The sequence below is a fragment of the Acipenser ruthenus genome, chromosome 15 (genome assembly GCF_902713425.1).
Source record: "Acipenser ruthenus chromosome 15, fAciRut3.2 maternal haplotype, whole genome shotgun sequence".
NCBI classification, from domain to species: Eukaryota; Metazoa; Chordata; class Actinopteri; order Acipenseriformes; family Acipenseridae; genus Acipenser; species Acipenser ruthenus.
This window is the reverse complement of record NC_081203.1, coordinates 23,244,492-23,265,685: the sequence shown is the minus strand read 5'-3', so window position 1 is coordinate 23,265,685 and position 21,194 is coordinate 23,244,492. Positions and strand designations below refer to the sequence as shown.

Genomic DNA, 21,194 nt, shown 5'->3' with positions numbered 1-21,194 from the left:
ACAGTTACCATTTTGAGAGAACAGTTCATAAATAGAGCACAACTAAAGTAATGCTCTGGTTAAAACAAGTCAGGACACACAATATCCTCCAGCCTGGGTCATAAATCCTGACAGTGATCTCAAGTCATTAAAGTATGCAGAGAACTGATCCCAAAGCAACTGGAAAGTATTGAAGTTTAAGTAAAGCAGGATTAGATTAGATACCAATCATAGCGAGATATTTAGTGGGTATGTCGAGTGAACATTAACAACATGAATTTAAAGTTAATTTCCCGATCATATTGTTTTGTTGTACATTTATTAAATAATGTAACACAAGTGGTGTGTATCTAATCTACAGTGTAGTTAATGAACCTGTATTTGGAAGACTAGCCCATATTTATTTATCCTGATCAAATCATGTTTCTTAGCTTGGTCACTACAGTGTCTTCAACCGCCTTGTGATGCTTGTTGATTTTAAGACACTATAAATTCAAACTGTACTGTACATTTCACACAGCAGCCAATCACCAGAGCTGCTGAGCCATACAAAACCACATTCTGTACTGCAGTCCAGCTAATCACTTTGCCCATAGCAAACTTCACCAAGTAAAGCTTGCAATACTGCTAACGGACTTGGATTTATTCCAAATCAGCTTTCATTTTCCTCTGGGAGTTGACGCTAAGATGCAGTGCTAAGGGAAGGAGAAGCAGACTGAATTGATTGATAGAGAGGTGGAGGTATGTTGACAATGTCGTCCTTAGGTGGCTGGCCTGTCTAGAAAGAGCAAGATAGAGCCGTGAAAACTCAGCTTTTTATAAACATTGCCAGGTGGGATACACAGTACTGTCCTTTCTATATATTCACTAAGACAATTCACTTTCCTCCCCGTCTATCCAAACCATGTATAGGTACAGTAGTTGTAAGCTGAAAAACACATTACGGTCACAAAGTCATGTAGGGCATATAAGAAGTGAGTTAGGAATACAGTAAGTTAGTGAGCAGCGGTACGAGATCCATCAGTTCCAGGGCACGCCCGTGTGCCTCTGCTCTTCCAGAACAGAAGGTAATTGATCACTCTCTTTCTTCTGTACTATTATTATTATTATTTATTTCTTAGCAGACGCCCTTATCCAGGGCGACTTACAATTGTTACAAGATATCACATTATTTTTACATACAATTACATTATTTTTTAACACGTTATTTTTTACATACAATTGCCCATTTATACAGTTGGGTTTTTACTGGAGCAATCAATGCTCAAGGGTACAGCAACAGTGTCCCCAACTGGGGATTGAACCCACGACCCTACGGTCAAGAGTCCAGAGCCCTAACCACTACTCCACACTGCTGCCCCACTACTACTAGACTGATGGCTCATTTATACTCTATGTAACGTGCATGTGTTTTCTTTCTGTATACTGGAGTTCTGTAACCTATTGTGCTGGGATTTAATAAAAGAGTTCACATTTTACTGATTGGCTGTACTATTATATTCCTGGGAATTATAAAAAAAAATGTCTAAATTAAGGTAATTGAACTAACAAAGCAAAACCCAAAACCCAGCAAATGAGCTTAATATCAGATATGAGTTTTTTGCATTAGGTTCATTACAAATTCCAACAGTGTCTCAAATCCAGTACTGTTTTATTTAAGTATTTCAATTAGCTAATTGAAGAATAACTTCCCTGTAGAGTAAGCATTGATGGTTTTTGACTTTTCATTTATTTTTATAGTGATTGAATAAAGTATGTCTGGGTGTTCCTTTGAACTAATCCTATTCATTTAAACACTGCAGTATGTAAGACTTTTTGGCCACATCCCCATATTAAATGGAGTACTGCTCTTAACAGATTTTAAACCTGGATATAAACAAGGTTTGTATAAATGATTGAATATATACATTAAATAGAAGGTGGCCACATGGTAACTGGATTATTGATATTTGATTTATGGAGTAATTAGAACATGAAATGGTTTAAAATGGGTGTTTGCCTGTAGTCATTATTAAAGTATCACTACGCGATAATGTACTTTTAAGTGTAGTGTACAAGAGGGTAAACAGTTAATATAAACATTGAATTTGGAATGCTTATCTCGCCGTTCCCTACACTTAAAAACAAACAAGCGTTATCGTATTCCATTTACTTCACAGGAAATGACCGTAAAAAGTGTTTTTTCTTCTCTTTCTGAAATGGTTTGTGCTTTAGTCTTGGTTATTTGAATAAATATTGGTGTGCATGCCGTGCTTAGATTTGCCTTGGTGATGGAATTTCAGTTTAGATGAGTTCCATTTCACATATGCAATTCCAAAAAAGCTACATGGATACTACTGGTCAATAAAAATAAATCAACTTTAGATGCATCCATTTTCTAATAGCAACAGAGCCCTTTGCTGTGGACATTTATCTGCAGGCCTTACTTGTAGAGTTCTCTTTTAATAGTATTTATTCTAACATACTCATTTTGTATACGACCAGGGTGAACCAATTACAGGATTTCCCAGAAAGGCCATAAACCCAGAGCGTTACAAAGCGTTCTCTTTATTCTGTCTTAAAAATGGGTCAGGGCGGTATCTCGAACACACGCACGCACACAAACAAACACTGCCTCTGTATTCCAAAAGGAAGATCAGAATTGCAGCATTGTGGTGCCAAATGCCTGACCAGTACCCAGGCAGTGATGCTTTCAAAAGCACCACATGCTGGCCTTTCACACAGCCCAGAAAGACATGCACCCTGATAGGGCAGGGGCTATTGTGTTGAATTGAGATTGTATGATGATTTTGTAAAGTGGACTATAACATTGAGATCAAACCCAGGTCTTCAGATGTGAAAAGGCGTCAGGGGTTTATTGAGCCCCCAGATATATACATTTTAAAAGACATTACACAAGATACTGGAAATACTGGAAATCCACAATAAAGAGCGATTAAAAGGTATGTTGAATACATCACAGCATTTACATCCTTTACCTAAATATAACATTGCCCAAAATGTTATTATGTCAAATTTACTGGAACTACCAGCTATGGGTCAGGATTTACCCGTAACTTCATGGCTGTCAGTGATCTTTGAAGCTTCCTATACTTTGTGGAAGTGGGAAATATCTTTAAATACACTATGTAACACAATTTTTGTTCCTGGGTAGTAAGTGTTATTTCCTAATTGCTTATGCCTCAAAAGTATAGAAAATGGCTATTATTCCCCACAAACTTTGCTTTTGTGACCAGGACAGTGATATTTTGAAATTTACCTATTTCCAATGAGAAAACGGGCGGATTTGTGTCTTTTCGTTCACAAAAAGTCAGAAAAAAACAACATATGAATCCAAATTAACATGTATGTATACTAAAGTAATACAAAAATGACTACAAAAGATTTAGAAGATTTAGATGTTCTCGTTATACTGTCCTTCATTGACAGCTCATCCAGGAGCCTCAAAGCCGTGCTGCTCCATAATGGTAACAAGTACCCGTCTCTTCCCCTGGCTCACTCGGTGTACCTCAAAGAGGATTACAACAGCATCAAGACCTTGCTGGACGCCTTGAAGTATGATGAGTACGGCTGGGACCCCCGGAAGGTGCTGATGCCACCACTGCACATCAAATTGGGCCTTATGAAACAATTTGTCAGAGCTCTAGATAAGGAGTCGGCAGCCTTCAAGTACCTTCAAGACTTCTTCCCTAAGCTGTCTGAGGCAAAGGTCAAAGCCGGTGTCTTCGTCGGACCACAGATAAAGAAGATCCTGGAGTGCAATGAATTCCCCAAGAAGCTCACTAGTAAGGAGAAAGCGGCTTGGAACAGCTTTGTCGCAGTGGTTCGGGGCTTCCTGGGCAATCACAAGGCCGAAAACTATGTGGAGTTGGTTGAGACTCTGGTGAAGAACTATGGCACAATGGGCTGTAGGATGTCCCTCAAAGTCCATATCCTTGATGCTCATCTTGATAAATTCAAGGAGAACATGGGAGCGTACTCGGAGGAGCAAGGCGAGCGCTTCCACCAGGATATACTGGACTTTGAACGCCGCTACCAAGGACAGTATAACGAGAACATGATGGGAGACTACATTTGGGGGCTGATTCGTGAAAGTGATTTACAGTATAATCGTAAATCTCAAAACTACTCACTTCTAAATCTTTTGTAGTCATTTTTGTATTACTTTAGTATAAATACATGTTAATTTTGATTCATATGTTGTTTTTTTCTGACTTGTGAACGAAAAGACACAAATTCGCCCGTTTTCTCATTGGAAATAGGTAAATTTCAAAATATCACTGTCCTGGTCACAAAAGCAAAGTTTGTGGGGAATAATAGCCATTTTCTATACTTTTGAGCCATAAGCAATTAGGAAATAACACTTACTACCCAGGAACCAAAAAAAAAAAAAAAATGTGTTACACAGTGATATCACATAGTAGTGATTTGGTTTCTGACATTAATAGAACGAAGACATCTGAAATCTATTCCCAGAGGGTGGGTGTCTATGTGGGATTTTGCACTTGTGGTTCTTCTGACCCGCAAGCCAAATGATCCCATTTGGGCAAATACAAAAGACTAGCTGTCCTTTTATGTCTTCCAGTGGTTCAGCCATACCTCCAGAGAAGACCAAATAGTTTTAAAACTGGAGTAAAGGGCAAGTGTTGTTTGGGCCAATTAAGGGTAATTAACCCTAATTCAAATAAACCATGTTTGGATGTATTTGAGGGTCTCCACATCTGCAGGTTAAAGCAGGCAATGGGGTTAACAATACACATCAAAATGTATTACAGCATACTGTGCTGTACTTCAAAAACTTATATAGAGACCCTATGGAGATTATCTTATCTTCCTTTGCAAGAGCAATCCTGAGATCCGAATCCAACTGAGCATGTGTGGGATGAACTGGAATGTCGCATTTGGGACTACAATCCTCTGCCTGCCTCATATACTGAAATGCTTTCACTTGGGCTACCTGGTGGAAATGGAGCAGATTAATCTTTAACACACTCATGTGTCGTATCTAAGCAACTATTATTGAAACTTTAAAGTCCAGGGTTAAAATATAACTTTAAACTAGAAAACAGGTATGAGCTTCCATTTTTCTATCCTTCTCATCACAGCAAACAGATCTCCATCCTTGCACTCTGTGTGAGTGAATCATTACGTTCTACAACAGCACTGTTTAAGTATAATATAAGTATAATATAAAATTGCAAAGCTGTAGACCGTCAACTTTACAACATTTTCCTTGGTACTATTTCTCACAAAATCAATAGTTGTGAACAGCACCACAATCTCTAAAAAGCAAATCACTTCAACTTATTGTGCATTATCGCTTGCAAAACAAAATTAAAATGAAGAAGAAGAAGAAGAACTACCCATTGACAGGGAAGACGTGATAAAGGGGACCAGAAGAGCTCTCACCCTTATCGGCAATGCCTTATCATTGTGTGCACTTGTCTTGTGGATGTCATACAGTTCACTCAGCCATTTGATGAATGACACAGATATTTCTTTGTATCACTTTCAGAGGGCAACGGGATCAAGTGAGAGCACATCTGCTGCCAATCCCACCAACCCCCTCCGAGAGCAAGGCGGATGCTTGCCTGCCGTGAATAGTTATCCCTTTCTTCTGCTAATAACAAGGGCTCAGTTGATACTGCCCTATATGCTTGGATTGTGGCTCGAGTTGGCACACCCAGTGACATCAGCATTAAATCACTGGGAATAAGGGTGGGAGGAATGCACTTTTAGCACCTGCCCACTGCTTGCTATGCAATCATTAGCCAGACAGGGTTAGAGATTACGGCAGCGATTAGAAAAGGAATTCAACTATCGTTCAAAGGGAATTAAAACGCTCCACCTGTCTCCCTGCACCTTTCTGCACACTGAAACTACATAAATTCTAATTCTCCAATGTGTCTGAATCTTTTTGACCACAGTTCACACACAGCTCTCCAGCACTGTCTCCCTGCAGCTATTGGATCTATTTTTATAATAGAACAAAACCTGAGAATTCCAGTAATGCTGTAACTTTACTTGCCCAACACTGTCTTGCACAAAGCACTTCATAGAGCTCTCTGGCACTGCTGTCTAGCGCATTACTGACTAAGCATACAATAACTCCCGCACAAGCACTCCTTTGCAATGCCTAGCATCAGGACAGCTTTATCAGAGCCTATTTCTGAATTTAAGTTCATGTGACAGTAGCCGTTTAACAGAGCAGGGAAGGTATTTGTATTGCACGGCTAACTACGCATTTGAGCACATTTGTGGTTCGATAAACACAGGGATCAGTTACACTGGAGATAGCGTTTCTTAGAGTTGACGCTAATGAAAGGCAATAATGGCACTGGAGGGAGGTCTGAAAGATTCCTCTGTGCATGGGTGCGCAACACCATTGTCTTATTCTGCATTGTCTGAATTTAACAGGTCTTTGACTGCTTTAAAAGTGTTGAAAGAAAGAATAAATACCGTTAAGGTAACCAAAAATGCACACAGTTTCAGTCAATTAGCTGTAAGGATGCTGAAATATACATTTGCAGTTTGAAGTTGTGATCTAGCTCCCACATAATTTTGTCTGGACACTCGTTTAACCACGGAATGTGGTGTATAAAAGAACGTGCAAGACCCATTTTGAAAGCAATACGGTTGGTTCATTCATTAATACTTAAACGTTATTCAGTGATATGCTCCATTGATCACGCTGCTGAGCGGAGCACTCAGATCTCAGCTATTTGCCCCTGCAATGTCAGGCATGCCTGAATCGCCACAGTCCGCCTGTCAATGACCGTGAGCTATCCGTAGAGAAATCAGAAGGGCGCTGGACGTTTACATTAGGGAGGGCGTGGGGAGTGGTTATGCAAATAAAGAGCGGTGCCTTGCAATTGATGGGAGCCAGTGGTGCTGGAGAGAAGAGCGCATTTTCTGTGTGGAAAAGGGACGGACAGACTGTCGTGGCGTTGAAATTGAATCTAAATACCATGGCATCCAAGTGTCCAAAATGCGAGAAAACCGTCTATTTCGGTAAGAAACATTGAATTATTTAAATGCAAAGTGATTACTCATAAAATTAATGTTACCTGCGTTCTGTTTTCAGAAAAAATGCTTTGACACGCATGGTGGTAATGGAATTGAACCACTGGCAAAACTGTCTGTTGGGCACTCTTCGATTTAATTTTGTACAGTGTTTGTTTTCATAAAAAAAAAAAAAAAAAAAATCTATTAACATTATGCAGATGCATTGAGCACTTAAGGGCTAGGTTCCCTACGATACGTGTTTTCATGTAGGCGTATTGTTGGGTAATCTGGCTCATCATCTGTGTTAAGTGTCAGGTGCCGGATTGCATGTTTTGTTTCAAGTTAGGGGAGTTTGCATCATAATTTATGCTGAAAAAAACATGAAGCGTTTTTATGTCAAAATTGCGATTTCATTTAAAATTGTAAGCAGGAGTGAAATTGCCTACCCCTGCTAGATTGCTATACATTTCAGCACCACGAGTGGTCCTAACAGTTTTCTACTCGACAGACTGACTAGTACTGTACTGACTGCATTCATTTCTATGCACTAGTTAGCATATCTCTGGCTGTCCATGAATCGTAAACTGGGTTGGATCCTAAGCAATCTAATTGATTGGAAAATAAAACGAGAAAGGCTTGGAAAAAGCTTAGCAGTTAAAATAAACAAATTATGAATGATGTATATATATATTTTTCTATGACATGATGATGGTTGTCATGGGAATTAAACTATTGGGTATTTTTGTTTTCTGAATTCCTTTGGTGGGAAGTTCAGTAGATTACACAAAGACCATGGGAGTTTTATTTATTTATTTATTTATTTATTTATTTATTTATTTATTTATTTACTACCAGTCCCTTGCATATGTCAATTTAAAACATGCTAAAGTATAGAAAAGTGATAGTGAGCACATTTTTGTACACTAGATGTGGGAATTTTAACCACAGTGGTACTGTATGTATGGATCTGAATGCCAATACCAGTACTAGTGACTGCCACCCCAATAGTTTACAGTAGTTTGAGCATGGTGTTTAGTATTAGGTACTTTTGGCACAGCATGCAGTCTTTTTTTTTTCTTTTTCAAAGTGGTCTCTTTTTAAAGGACACCGTACAGAGTATTTATCTGGTTCAATTGCAATTCTAAAACTGGAAGTCACTGGCTGGGTTACTGTAAACTACAGTGTTTTATGAACATTTCTAAACATTCATGTGGAAGTGTACATGTTTAACACTTTAAGAATTATTAATATAAAGAGCCTACATTTCAATATTTAATTATAAAATAATTAAGAATTCCCAACTACATATCCCTACATTATTCCAGTACTGAGACCCTGAAAAGGGGTTTCAGCCTATACAAAACATATTTTCATGTTTTCTGATGAAAGTTGTATCGCACAAAGTCATATCTTTCTCAAAGCAGAATAAAACATGTAATCACTATGTATGTATATTCAGTACAATATTTGCCTTTTCAGTTTTTGTATACAGTGTGTGCAAGGAGGTTACCGCACAAGCATACAGTAGTAATTGAGAGATTGACTAACCACTTCGTCCAGTGGTTAGAGCTCTGTACTAAAAGCCAGAATATTTTAGATGGAATTTGACAGTCATTGCTCCTCACCATATGATCAAGGGGGATTCACTTGACCATTTTGCACTGAAGTCCCAACCATTACACTAGGCAGAAACTAAACCTATGTACTGTAGCACTTGACTTGAGGTATCCTTGAAAAATACATTTCTCTATGAATTCTGTGGAGTTTGTAGTTAAAGCTTTATCATATTATTATTATTATTATTATTAATTTCTTAGCAGACGCCCTTATCCAGGGCGACTTACAATTGTTACAAGACATCACATTATTTCACATTATTTTTACATACAATTACCCATTTATACAGTTGGGTTTTTACTAGAGCAATCTAGGTAAAGTACCTTGCTCAAGGATACAACAGCAGTGTCCCCCACTGGGGATTGAACCCACAACCCTCCGGTCAAGAGTCCAGAGCCCTAACCACTACTCCACACTGCTGCCCTGATATTAAATCTAATGGTGGAGAGTAGTACATTACTGTATTGAAAACACATGTCTGCTTGAGTTCGGAGTGGACAGAATAGTAGAGGCTAAGAATAAGGGTGGAGTGCACATAGATAATGGGACTGTGAAGTTTGATGCTTTACATATTCAGGTTTTGCTGCCTATCTGCAACCCACAGTGCTATACTAGTCATGAGTTTCAGTTGAATAAGAGTGAGTTAAGCTCTTATCGGCCAAATGTCAGTGATAGCTGCTGAACACTGAACGATTGTATGTGTATGGTCAATAGCAGGGCTGTGGGGTTATGATGTTTTAATCATTAAATGTCATTCCAATGAAGTCAATTTTAAATCACCAAATTCCATTAATTTAATATTATTTTTGAATTAAGTCCAGCCTTCTATGTTTTGTCATCAGCTGAGTCACAGCAGCAGTAATAGTGTAATCTGTAGTGGAGTCAAGCATTTAGACCTATTCCTAATAAAATAGTTGTAATTTCCCTGCACGATTCAGAATTAATTCAATTTGGACCTTTCTTATTAAAGTTTTTAGGTTGTACTTGTGTTGTTTGAATAAATACTCATCAATGGGGAAAACTTTCAAAAAGGTTGGGAAATACCACCATAAACACAGTACAGTATACAATGCAGTATATACTATCCCCTGCCTTTCTTTTAATTTTGAACAACTGGACAATTTTCCAGAAGGGAAGGCTGTTCAGATTCTAAGACAGGAACAATTATACATTTTGCTAAAACATACTGTTGTGGTAAAAATATATTAAAGTTACAGAAGACAATTTATGCCATTCACAAAAGACTGAATAATTATTCAGCAAGACATTTTGTTAAGTAAGACCAAAAGTAAGGGGAAGAATTGGTTTTCAGTTCCTAAATACAATGACCAGAATAATTACATATGATTTTATCATTATGGTATGTCCACCATGAACCATGGAATCAACGTGACCATTGGGATCTCTATATTTATTCAAGGATGGCTTTATTTTTCAACTTGACCTAAAACCAAGAGGGAGCAATCCAGAATAATAGCTTGTGAACAATGCAAGGAGAACCTTTTTTGCAGCATTTACCAGCTGGTATTTTAAGGAGGAGCCTCTTTTGTATTATTTGTTGCTGTGGTTTCTAAAATTAAAAAAATATAAATCATATAAAGCAGCACATTAGTAATTACTCCTTTCTGTAGCATTGTCTGTGAAACAGCTGTTTCCCCACAAAGTATTTGGCTGCTTGTAGAAATATTCCCGAAGCTCTATATGACACTTGGGCAAGCTTTTGCTGCATAAAGGTGATGAATAATCAGATAGTTTCGCAAACCCAGATTAGCACTAATCTTGGACTACCTTACCTAAAGTAAAGTTAGGTTGTCACAGATTGGTGCTAATCAGGATCTGTAATGCCAGATGAGTAAAATAGATGTTTATTTTCTAAACCAAGCAAATGTTAGCCAAGAGAATGTTTCGTATGTTCCCTGAAATGTGTCAGCATGCAACCAGCCATTGTTATCTCAGCCTACACTATAGTCTGGAGGAGGGCCGTCTAGTTCTCTCGGATTAAAGGGATCAGCGATTTATCCCTTCAGATCACATAGTTTTAATAAATGATTTGTTTGGAAAATCCCAGAGTAAATATTCAAACAAAATTTCTATGTGACTTGGAAAACAACCATCCATATATAAATCACGTTAAAAACAGGCATTGAAGGAATTATGAAGCCAATAATAAAACAGGTTCTTGTGTTTAAGTGTTTATTTACTGGATTTTCATTTAGAAAATAATCTGTTGCTGCACAGATTGTTTTTTCCAGCATTATGATTGCCAAATGACGTTAAGTTCCGTTTTCTGTGGCTATTGTTCTGGAATACTTGTTCAAGAGCATGTTTCCTGATGTGCTAGTTTCCATCTTCAAGGGGTGGAAATGATACAGTATTTAGCAATTAAGTAAAGGAAGTGTGTTTGTGAGCGTCATACCATAGCACAGCAAATGTCAGTTCTACAACAGCGCCAATGCTTTTTAATCTTTTCAATCAGAACCATGTAATCAGCTTTGATATACTGGAGTACAGGCGCATTATTCAGATACAGACGGAGGATGCTGTGACTCTCAAGAAAGTTTTTCAATGACCGATCTGATATCCAGCGTCTGTTACAATCTGTCTGTCGTTTTCCCTAGTCGATCTAACACTTAAACATCTAAACTTTGAGGCCTGCTCTCTGAATATATTCTCTTGCATGGAGAGGATATTGAAAATTAGGCGGTGTTACAGAACAAGTGAAAAACAACAAATAAGTTATTAGTCACTGAAATACACTTTGTAAAGATGTCCTTATTCAGTACAATTGCATACATCTTGTGAAAGCGTGCCTCCTATTAAACCTTTTATTTTATATCATGGGAGTGCTTAATAAGGCAGATAATCTCAAAACTGTTACGTCCGAGTGTTGTAACTGGGCTTTCCTTTCACACAGCCCTAAAATTTTCCATCCTATGCCAGTGAGTTTTTTTAAATTAAATGACGCTAATGACGTACTGTAATAGACCAGTTTGAGCGATTGCTTAAGACATGCTTTTTAAATAAATGATTATTATCTCACTAAGTGAAATGCCCCTGTGGAGAGCTCTGTGGGCAGATAGCACTGCCCAGCTGCCATCTGGCTCTGAGGGACTGAGTGAGTGGAGGGGAGGCTAATGGCTAATGGCTACTTAGCAGGAAAGCTGTGTCTGCTGATAATAACAGAAATAAATTAGATTGAGCATGAGAACTGACTTTAGTCCAGGAAGTGTTTTCAGCAAGGCTCATTATAGAATCCTTTCCATCATTTATTACCGACTTCTGTGGATGCCCACCCCTTTCACAGAGTTTAGTTTGCCCTTGGGAGTTGGGATGAATGCTGACCAGATTTCACAGAATGGCCTCATCCCTTATATTAAACAGCTTCTGTATTTGGCATCTCTTTACACTGAACTCTCTCAGCATTTGTTTACCATGTGCATTAAGGGAATCAATGACCTTGCCTTGTACAGTACTGAAAGACTCGGTGAACCCTTTCTCTGAAGGAATGCGTCTGGGGTTGTTACTAGTCTAAACAGTCCCATCTCCTACAACAATTTCAAAATGCAATACAACATTAAATGGGTTCTTCCTTGTTATGTAACTCCCTGGCGTTTTTTTGTTCAATGCAGCCTGCCTCTATTACTGTCATCCTCTGCCTTGTTATATAATTATTTCAGTCCGTATGGGTTGTGTCTGCTCCCTGCCTTTTTTTTTAACACAAATCCTCTCTTGTTTTCTTTTAAATGCGCTCGTTCTGGATTTGAAATTCTTTCTGCCTTAACAAATTCCAATCAAACGTTATAATAAGTGATGCCGATTAAAATGCACGGTAATTACGTATGAATTCAAATATTTAATTGCCTTTTAAATTCATAACGACATACACTTTGTAATCAATTGGTATTAAACCCAAACCCTGACACAAACTGTACAGGGACTGCCCTTTAATCCGTGTATGTCTCATTATCTCTGGAGTTGTGCTCGGTTATAAAACAGCTACTGTATATAAATATCTACCACTTGTATGCTTGTATTGCAAGGCAGGAGTGGCTCTCCCCATGCCAGCAGAATGTGCCGCTCAGCTCCCAGTCTGACAGGCCTGGACACTCCTGTGTGAGAGGAATCCACTTCAGGCTCCGTCAGACAAAAACAGTTGATTCATTTGAGAGGGAGTGAGGTCATCCCTATTTTCTGTCCTTGCATATTCTCAGCCATGGCAGGAAGTGTTGAGAGGACCACAGCCAGATGAAATCATAACATTCTTTACTGTAGTTGCCAGGCAACCGCCTTGAGTCAAGATGACAACCGTCTGCTGTTACACCCAGAATCTGATCCCAGAAACTGAAAGGTTGTCTTCGTCCTTGGATGGGCGATCTGGAGTTGGGTTGAGGAAGTGATGTTGAGTGATTTGGGTCCTTTGCTTTCCACTTTGAGCCAATACTCTCAGTGCCACAACATTCACTTCATCTTGTTGATGAAGAATTAGTCAACAGACATTGTTATTGTAGAACAGGATATGAAGACATTAGCCAACACTTTTGTATGCTTAACACTTAATATATGCATAAGTTCTTAATAAACATTCTTGCAATATTCAATGTGGGCACTCTTCAGATATCCTGTTCAAATCACATGCTTTTTCCATGATTAACCTTGGTTAATAAAAGTCTCTTGTCTTCTCTCTACCCACACTGATTTGAAGAACTGCCTAACCTTGTTTAATAACTACGAAAGCCAAGACTAACAGGCAATCATAGTAACTTACTGAAAGTGGGCAGCTGCACATTAAGAGAATTCAACCAAAAAATGCCTTATTTCTATTTTTGGTGAATTTGAAAAGATATGTTTTTCATTTTATTCGAGTATTGTGGAGATTAATGAGCCCACAAATGAGACCAAGAAAGAAATGTACTGTCTTTCCAGAAGCAGAAAAATGAAACGCCTACAGACAGAAATCAGAGCTCCTAGCTGTCTGGCACGGTAACCATAGCAACTCATTTTATAGGTCCTCCTAATTCAGAAATATGATAAACAGAGGGCTCTTGTCATATGATCATACAGTTTTACTATACAGTAGCTACAGAGGTTTCTTTCATTTTTATTTTTATTTCATTTAGAAATTCTTAAATTGTGCCTTTTACAAGGTCCTAATTGAAAGGGAATGAATGAGTCATTTCAAAAGGTGTGCACTTTAGTGTGGCATGTAGATCTTTGTTTTAAACACAATTCAACTGAATTTTAATCAAATTAATAACTGCACTAAATAGTATCGGCATTACAATGATTGAAATTGTGACCATAGAAGACAATACTTTTTAGTTATGTGCAGAACATTTTGATGTGACTTTAACTACAATAAAAATCATTAAAAAATGTATTGCAGATTGTAATATTTCCTTTTACAGTTCAAGCTTGAAGAATGCTGTATCAGTGATCTGTCAATGTGGCTCTTACTAAGGGCTGGCAGTTGATGCCCTTAAAGATGTATCACACGGTAATGGAAATCATGTTCCTCTGGCCGTGGATACTATGTTCCCTTCATTTTTTTTTTCAATTGATTGTTGTAGTAAGTGTGCTTCATGGAGATTGATTTAACAGTTTTGCTTCTGGCTATTTCAATTTGTATAGCGTTGTAAAAGCAGACAATGAAGTGCAGCTACGGTAATGATTTTTCCAGCTCCGACTCTTCAGCTTTATGTCAGATCTGCTTAAGGAACAACAGTCAGCTTTTGCTTTCATTCCTAAAACCTGAATGTACACTTGAACTGTGACCAACCTAATCATCTAATTTAGCTACCTTCTCACAAATGAAGCTTGTGTCAAGCACCAAACCTGATTTAATACAGTACCGAAGATCACTTTCCAGTAAGATTGAGGAGAAGCAAGCTGTTCTTATGACAGTGAGCAAGGACTCCTTAAGGGTTGTACATTCATTAACACAACTGAAAATATGAGGGGGATACCAAGATAGAAACAAATGTTTACAGAGGGCAGAATTCAGGGAGATATGTCAGATACATATGATTTGCAGTACATACAGTACAGTACTAGAGAAACTGGTAAAATCAGCTGCCCACACTGTTGACGCATTGATGAACAGAGCTCAGTGAGCTTGCCTATTGGGTCTTGTATTCATATTTCTGAATTGACGTGCTCTCAGATGACATTAAGATAAATCAAATGACTTCACTCAATACAATTCCCAAATCTCATAAGAAAGTTTGCATGAGCAGATTTGAATAGGCTATCATGTGTCGTGTAAACATTGCTGATTACAGTAAATAAAAACAGAAGAAAAAGCCCAGGGAGTCTTAATTATCTGTTCCAGTGTTCTTGCTGATTCTCACTTGATTGCAGCCTGTGTTGTTGTTCTATTAAATCTCTGGTTCTTGCTGTTCTGGCAATAAATCCAAGGATTAAAGATGGTGCTTGCAGACGCATACTTTAATTACAGTATAATCTATTAAATATGCAAATACTGCTCTTATAAATAATAATAATTAAAATGCAAAGCAACAATCAATACATATAAGAACATATTATAGAGTAAGGATGTGGATGCGTTATCCTTTAATGTTGTTTAATTGTTTTTTTTTATTGTTTTTATTGAATTATCTTATGTTTATAGTGCTAAATAAGCAGACTGTTCCCTGAGGAGGACCAAAACCTGCACAGTTGCAAATTGTTTCAACACAACCTTGAAAACCTATTGATGTCATCCATTCAGCTAGCTCAATCAGAATTCTATTGTAAAACTATTCAACACTAGTCAAATAGTCAAACACTGAAGAAAGCAATAGCCGAAACATTTATCTACTGGCTATTAATAGGTATTTGAACATAATCATAAGTGAAATTGGTGTGTTAGGCAAACACCCTCACAGTATAATATATAATATTACGAATATTATGTTGATACACCAAAATCGTGAGTCTGCAAATATTGTATTTGAAGCGTTATAAAATATGAAGTCATAAAAAAGCTTTCTTTAAACAGCTAAATAATGGCATTTTAAGTCATCTGTTATTTTCTAATATATACTGTAAATATGACAAGAAAATATATTAAAAAAATTATATTGGAAATAAACACATAGCTTTCAAAACAATCCCAAAGGTATCCATGGTAACCATGCATGCATAGTCTGCATGTTTGCCATGACAATAAAGAGTGTGGAGCGTGTTAGGGTGGGAACTGGAAATTCCCCTGGCTTATCTTGTGGCTCTCTCATTCAGGATGTGCTTCTGTTTTTAATTCAAGTCCTGTCACTTTTTCCTTGCTCTTGGATTGCATTTCATCACATCATCCTGTTTTTTCAGTTTTGTTTACCAGCCTGTGACACAGTTCAGTTCAGCAATGCTTTTAGAAGTAGCCCTTAAAACAAACTAGGAGAATGTTCTAGAAAAGCAGAACTAACAGGAATGTTGTTTGTCTAACGGTTCACAAATCATTATGCTCCATCTGTTAATATCCAGCAGGTGGGTTTTTGAGTGTTATGAGGGAACGGTCTGGTAAATAAAACTTGAACTGTACCTGTTTGGTTGCCCCATCATTATGAAGGGTATTCAGTTTTTAGATCAATCCAACAAGGCGTTCAGAAGTTATAGGCCAAGGCTTTGCAAGCGCTGTGTATAAAGCTAGCAAACATAATTACTGTACCATAGGAACTGTGTTCTTCTCAAGGATATCAGCTCTGCCATTATGCTACTACTGTACGTACAGAACTTATATGATTGCAATGTGCATGCTCTGCCGTACTGTAGCTATGGGATGAAAAATGATACATCTATTCTCATACTAAAAAATGGTTTTGTTTTTTTTACAGAAAATACCTACAAATGTGATCTTTTCAGCATTGGTTCATTGTGTACTACATGTTCTGCTGAAAATTGTTTTAAAACCATAGGGAGCACGTAGTCTGTTCAGCAGGAAGGTATGTTTCTGTATGAACTGTTTAAATGGGAGCCACCAGAAAATAACTGGAAAAATACAAAGAAATAACTGGAGCCAAAATAAAGGAATTGCGTTTTTTTCCCCTCCCTCCCATCATCTTTTGAAATGATGCTATTAAACTTATTAGTAATGACTGGATGCTGAGTCATTACATAAACTGCAGCCCAGTAAAGGGTCCCCATTTATATTTCATGTTAGTAAAAGCCTGTCAACTTTACAATAACAGAGACTAATAATAACATCAATTGAAATTTTTGATAAGTTCAGTAATCAAATGTGATTTCACAATCGAAATCTTTAGCAATCACTCATGACCTCCCTGTATTTACATACAGGGACATCTGTTTTCATAATGTTTAAGATTATTTTGTTGTCTCTGTAACAACTAGATTAACTGTGGCATTAATCTCCCTTTAGGAATGTAGGCAACATAAATGCATTCTTTGAATAAAACTCCCGATTGTTGTAATCCATCACCAGGGCTCGTGCAGGGTTTTGTACTGTGACAGTCTGGCTCGCAGTGGTGATGTGGATGACGTCACGGACCAGGAAGTAACTCAAACCAAACAGTGGATGGGCGGTTGAAGCTGAGTGTTAGTGCACTCAGCGTATTTAATAAACAAAATATTAAACAAATTAACACAACACAAAACAAAAGGGCACAAGGGCCAAACGAATGAACAAACAAACAAGTAAGTGATGTGCTGGGAAATCCAGCACGTCTTAGCAATTGTTTTGTTAATGTTGCTTTTTCTCTCTCCGCTCTCCCGTACTCTCCTCTACACTCTCAACCCCGAGTGCAGAGTGCTGCTGGTTTATATACTCTGGCCGAGGGATTAACTAGTTGGTAATTATCTTATTATCCCTCGGCCAGAGTCTGCACGCGTTTGGTAAGGATGCATGACTGTCAGCTAGTTAAATAATCAGTAGCTGATCAGCCATGCATCCTCACGAGGTTTTTAAATATAATAACAAAAGACGCGGCGCTTTTACCCGCGCCGCAAACAAAAATACAAATAATAATAAATAGGGGCGGGACACTCCGCCACACATGCCCCCCCTTGTGCGCAGCACACATGGCCTTTTCGGCCACCTCCCCCCTTAGTCCCCAAAGTCCCGGTCAGCAGTCCCGGCGCAGGAACAGGGGCAGCAACGGGCCAAAGGTGGCGGCCACGGTGGGATGTCCTCCTCCCACCCAAACAGCCGTAGTGTTCCAATGGCCCGCGCACCGGCCAGCTCCTCTGGCCAAAAAATTTTTGGGGGTGGTCTCCAGACCTGCCCCCCCTTCTTCATGGCCGACAGCTCCCCTCCGTGGGGCTCTGGCCACCCTTTCTCCTGCAGCGAAATTGCTGCGGGGGAAGCTGGTCTCCTGACCTCCCCCCCCTTCTTCATGGCTGACAGCTGCCCTTCACGGGGCTCCAGCCACAGTATTTCCTGCCGCGAAAGTGCGGCTGGGGGAGCTGGTCTCCTGACCTCCCCCCCCTTTTCCATGGCTGGCAGCTCCCCTTCGTGGGGCTCTGACCACATGATCTCCGGCCGCGAAAGTGCGGCTGGGGAAGCTGGTCTCCTGACCTCCCCCCCTTTCTTCATGGCCGGCAGCTCCCCTCCGTGGGGCTCCGACCACAGTGTAGTGACCCCAGGCGAAGCAGGATCCCTGGCGACCCCAGGCAAAGCAGGATCCCTGGCGACCCCAGGCGAAGCAGGATCCCTGGCGACCCCAGGCGAAGCAGGATCCCTGGCGACCCCAGGCGATGTGGAACAGGCAGCCCCAGGCGATGCGAGGCAGGCATCCCTGGGTGGTGCGAGGCAGGGCAGGAGCAGTCCTTCCCATGACGGTGGATGTGGAACCAGCAGGTATTCACCCTCTGCTGGTGGAGGTGGGAGGGGAAAGCAGTCCTCCCACAGCGGCTGAGACGGAACCAGCAGGTATTCACCCTCTGCTGGTGGAGCTGGGAGTGGCAAGCAGTCCTCCCACGGCGGCTGAGGCGGAACCAGCAGGTATTCATCCTCTGCTGGTGGAGGTGGGAGGGGCAAGCAGTCCTCCCACGACGGTTGAGGCAGAACCAGCAGGCATTCATCCTCTGCTGGTGGAGGTGGGAGGGGCAAGCAGTCCTCCCACGACGGTGGAGGCGGAACCAGCAGGCATTCACCCTCTGCTGGTGGAGGTGGGAGGGGCAAGCAGTCCTCCCACGACGGTGGATGTGGAACCAGCAGGCATTCACCCTCTGCTGGTGGAGGTGGCGGAGGCAGAGGCAGCTCTTGCTGCTCTGCTCCTGGTGATGGTGGAGACAGAAGCAGCTCCTGCTGCCCTGCTCCTGGTGGTGGTGGAGACAGAGGCAGCTCCTGCTGCTCTGCTCCTGGTGGTGGTGGAGGCAGAGGCGATGGGGCGGATGCTGGCCACTCAGAGGGAGGCTGTGGCGGTTCTGGCTCCCTCTGCTGTGGCGGCTGGGCTGGTGTGTGCCGTGCTCCCTTCAGCAGCATAAATAGAGGCTGCTGGGGAACATCAGCATCCTGCCCTTCTCCCCCCCAGAAAAATTCAGGGGGTTGAGCCTGTAACTCCTCCCCTTCTGGCTCTTGGGACTGCAGCTTGGGTCCTAAGGCTGTGGAAGCGCAGACTTCCACCTCTTGGGCTATGGACGCACCGACTCCCCCCTCTTTGGGCTGTGGACGCACCGACTCCTCCCTCTTGGGCTGTGGACGCACCGACTCCTCCCTCTTGGGCTGTGGACGCACCGACTCCCCCCTCTTGGGCGTAGGACGTTCGGGCTCCTCCCACTCGGCCGTAGGACGTTCGGGCTCCTCCCACTCGGGCGTAGGACGTTCGGGCTCCTCCCACTCGGGCGTAGGACGTTCGGGCTCCTCCCACTCGGGCGTAGGACGTTCGGGCTCCTCCCACTCGGGCGTAGGACGTTCGGGCTCCTCCCACTCGGGCGTAGGACGTTCGGGCTCCTCCCCAGGCTGTGGAGGCGAAACCAGCAGGCATTCTCCCTCTGCTGGTGGAGACGGTAGCGATGGCTCCTCTCCCTCTGATGCTGGAGACGGTAGCGATGGCTCCTCTCCCTCTGATGCTGGAGATGGCAGCGATGGCTCCTCTCCCTCTGATGCTGGAGACGGTAGCGATGGCTCCTCTCCCTCTGATGCTGGAGACGGTAGCGATGGCTCCTCTCCCTCTGGCGCTGGAGACGGCAGCGATGGCTCCTCTCCCTCTGGCGCTGGAGACGGCAGCGATGGCTCCTCTCCCTCTGGCGCTGGAGACGGCAGCGATGGCTCCTCTCCCTCTGGCGCTGGAGACGGCAGCGATGGCTCCTCTCCCTCTGGCGCTGGAGACGGCAGCGATGGCTCCTCTCCCTCTGGCGCTGGAGACGGCAGCGATGGCTCCTCTCCCTCTGATGCTGGAGACGGCAGCGATGGCTCCTCTCCCTCTGGCGCTGGAGACGGCAGCGATGGCTCCTCTCCCTCTGGCGCTGGAGACGGCAGCGATGGCTCCTCTCCCTCTGGCGCTGGAGACGGCAGCGATGGCTCCTCTCCCTCTGGCGCTGGAGACGGCAGCGATGGCTCCTCTCCCTCTGGCGCTGGAGACGGCAGCGATGGCTCCTCTCCCTCTGGCGCTGGAGACGGCAGCGATGGCTCCTCTCCCTCTGGCGCTGGAGACGGCAGCGATGGCTCCTCTCCCTCTGGCGCTGGAGACGGCAGCGATGGCTCCTCTCCCTCTGATGCTGGAGATGGCAGCAGCAGGGTCTCTCCCATATCCGCAGCCAGGTAGTTGAACACCATGGCTGCGATGTCTGGGAGGGAAGCTGGGTGGTGTTGCTGTTCCCAGGCCTCCCAGCGCTCCCCATCTCTTGCCCACAGGAGGTTGATCACTGCAGGGAGGGCTTCCTCATAATCCCTCCCCGGCTCCACCAGCCAGTCCCAGACTCCCTCAGAGGAGAGTGCATTCGTCCTCTTTGGAGGATGTAGGTCCTCCCTCACTGGACGCTCTGGCTCCTCTTTCTCCTGCCATGGAGGGGGTTGGTCTGGTGCCACGTGCCCAACCTCACCAACCGCGAAGCACCACTCCTCACCCTTCAGGCAGGTGAGGCAGATATCCAGTGTGGCAAGGTAAGGCTGATGTTGCTGCGCCTCCTGCTGCTGTTGTTGCTGCTGCTGCTGCTTTCTCCTCCGGCTACTTTTCCCCATTTTTAATTTGAAAAAAAAAACGAACAAACAAAAAAAAACGCACTTTTCAATCCTGGTCCGGCTGTTGGAGGCGTTGTTTGTCCCACGCAGGACACCATATGTGACAGTCTGGCTCGCAGTGGTGATGTGGATGACGTCACGGACCAGGAAGTAACTCAAACCAAACAGTGGATGGGCGGTTGAAGCTGAGTGTTAGTGCACTCAGCGTATTTAATAAACAAAATATTAAACAAATTAACACAACACAAAACAAAAGGGCACAAGGGCCAAACGAATGAACAAACAAACAAGTAAGTGATGTGCTGGGAAATCCAGCACGTCTTAGCAATTGTTTTGTTAATGTTGCTTTTTCTCTCTCCGCTCTCCCGTACTCTCCTCTACACTCTCAACCCCGAGTGCAGAGTGCTGCTGGTTTATATACTCTGGCCGAGGGATTAACTAGTTGGTAATTATCTTATTA

At 42.0% G+C, this 21,194-nt stretch overlaps 1 protein-coding gene across 1 annotated transcript in view; it reads left to right on the top strand.

The window, feature by feature from the left end:
• The first annotated feature begins 6,769 nt into the window (after window positions 1-6,769).
• The window catches only part of LOC117429289 (cysteine-rich protein 2-like), a 29,696-nt gene continuing 15,271 nt past the window's right edge, over window positions 6,770-21,194 (top strand). Inside the window, exon 1 of the mRNA XM_058987497.1 lies at window positions 6,770-6,990. Within this exon, the coding sequence (XP_058843480.1) occupies window positions 6,825-6,990 (166 nt within the window). The 5' untranslated portion in view covers window positions 6,770-6,824. The remainder of the gene's footprint in view (window positions 6,991-21,194) is intronic.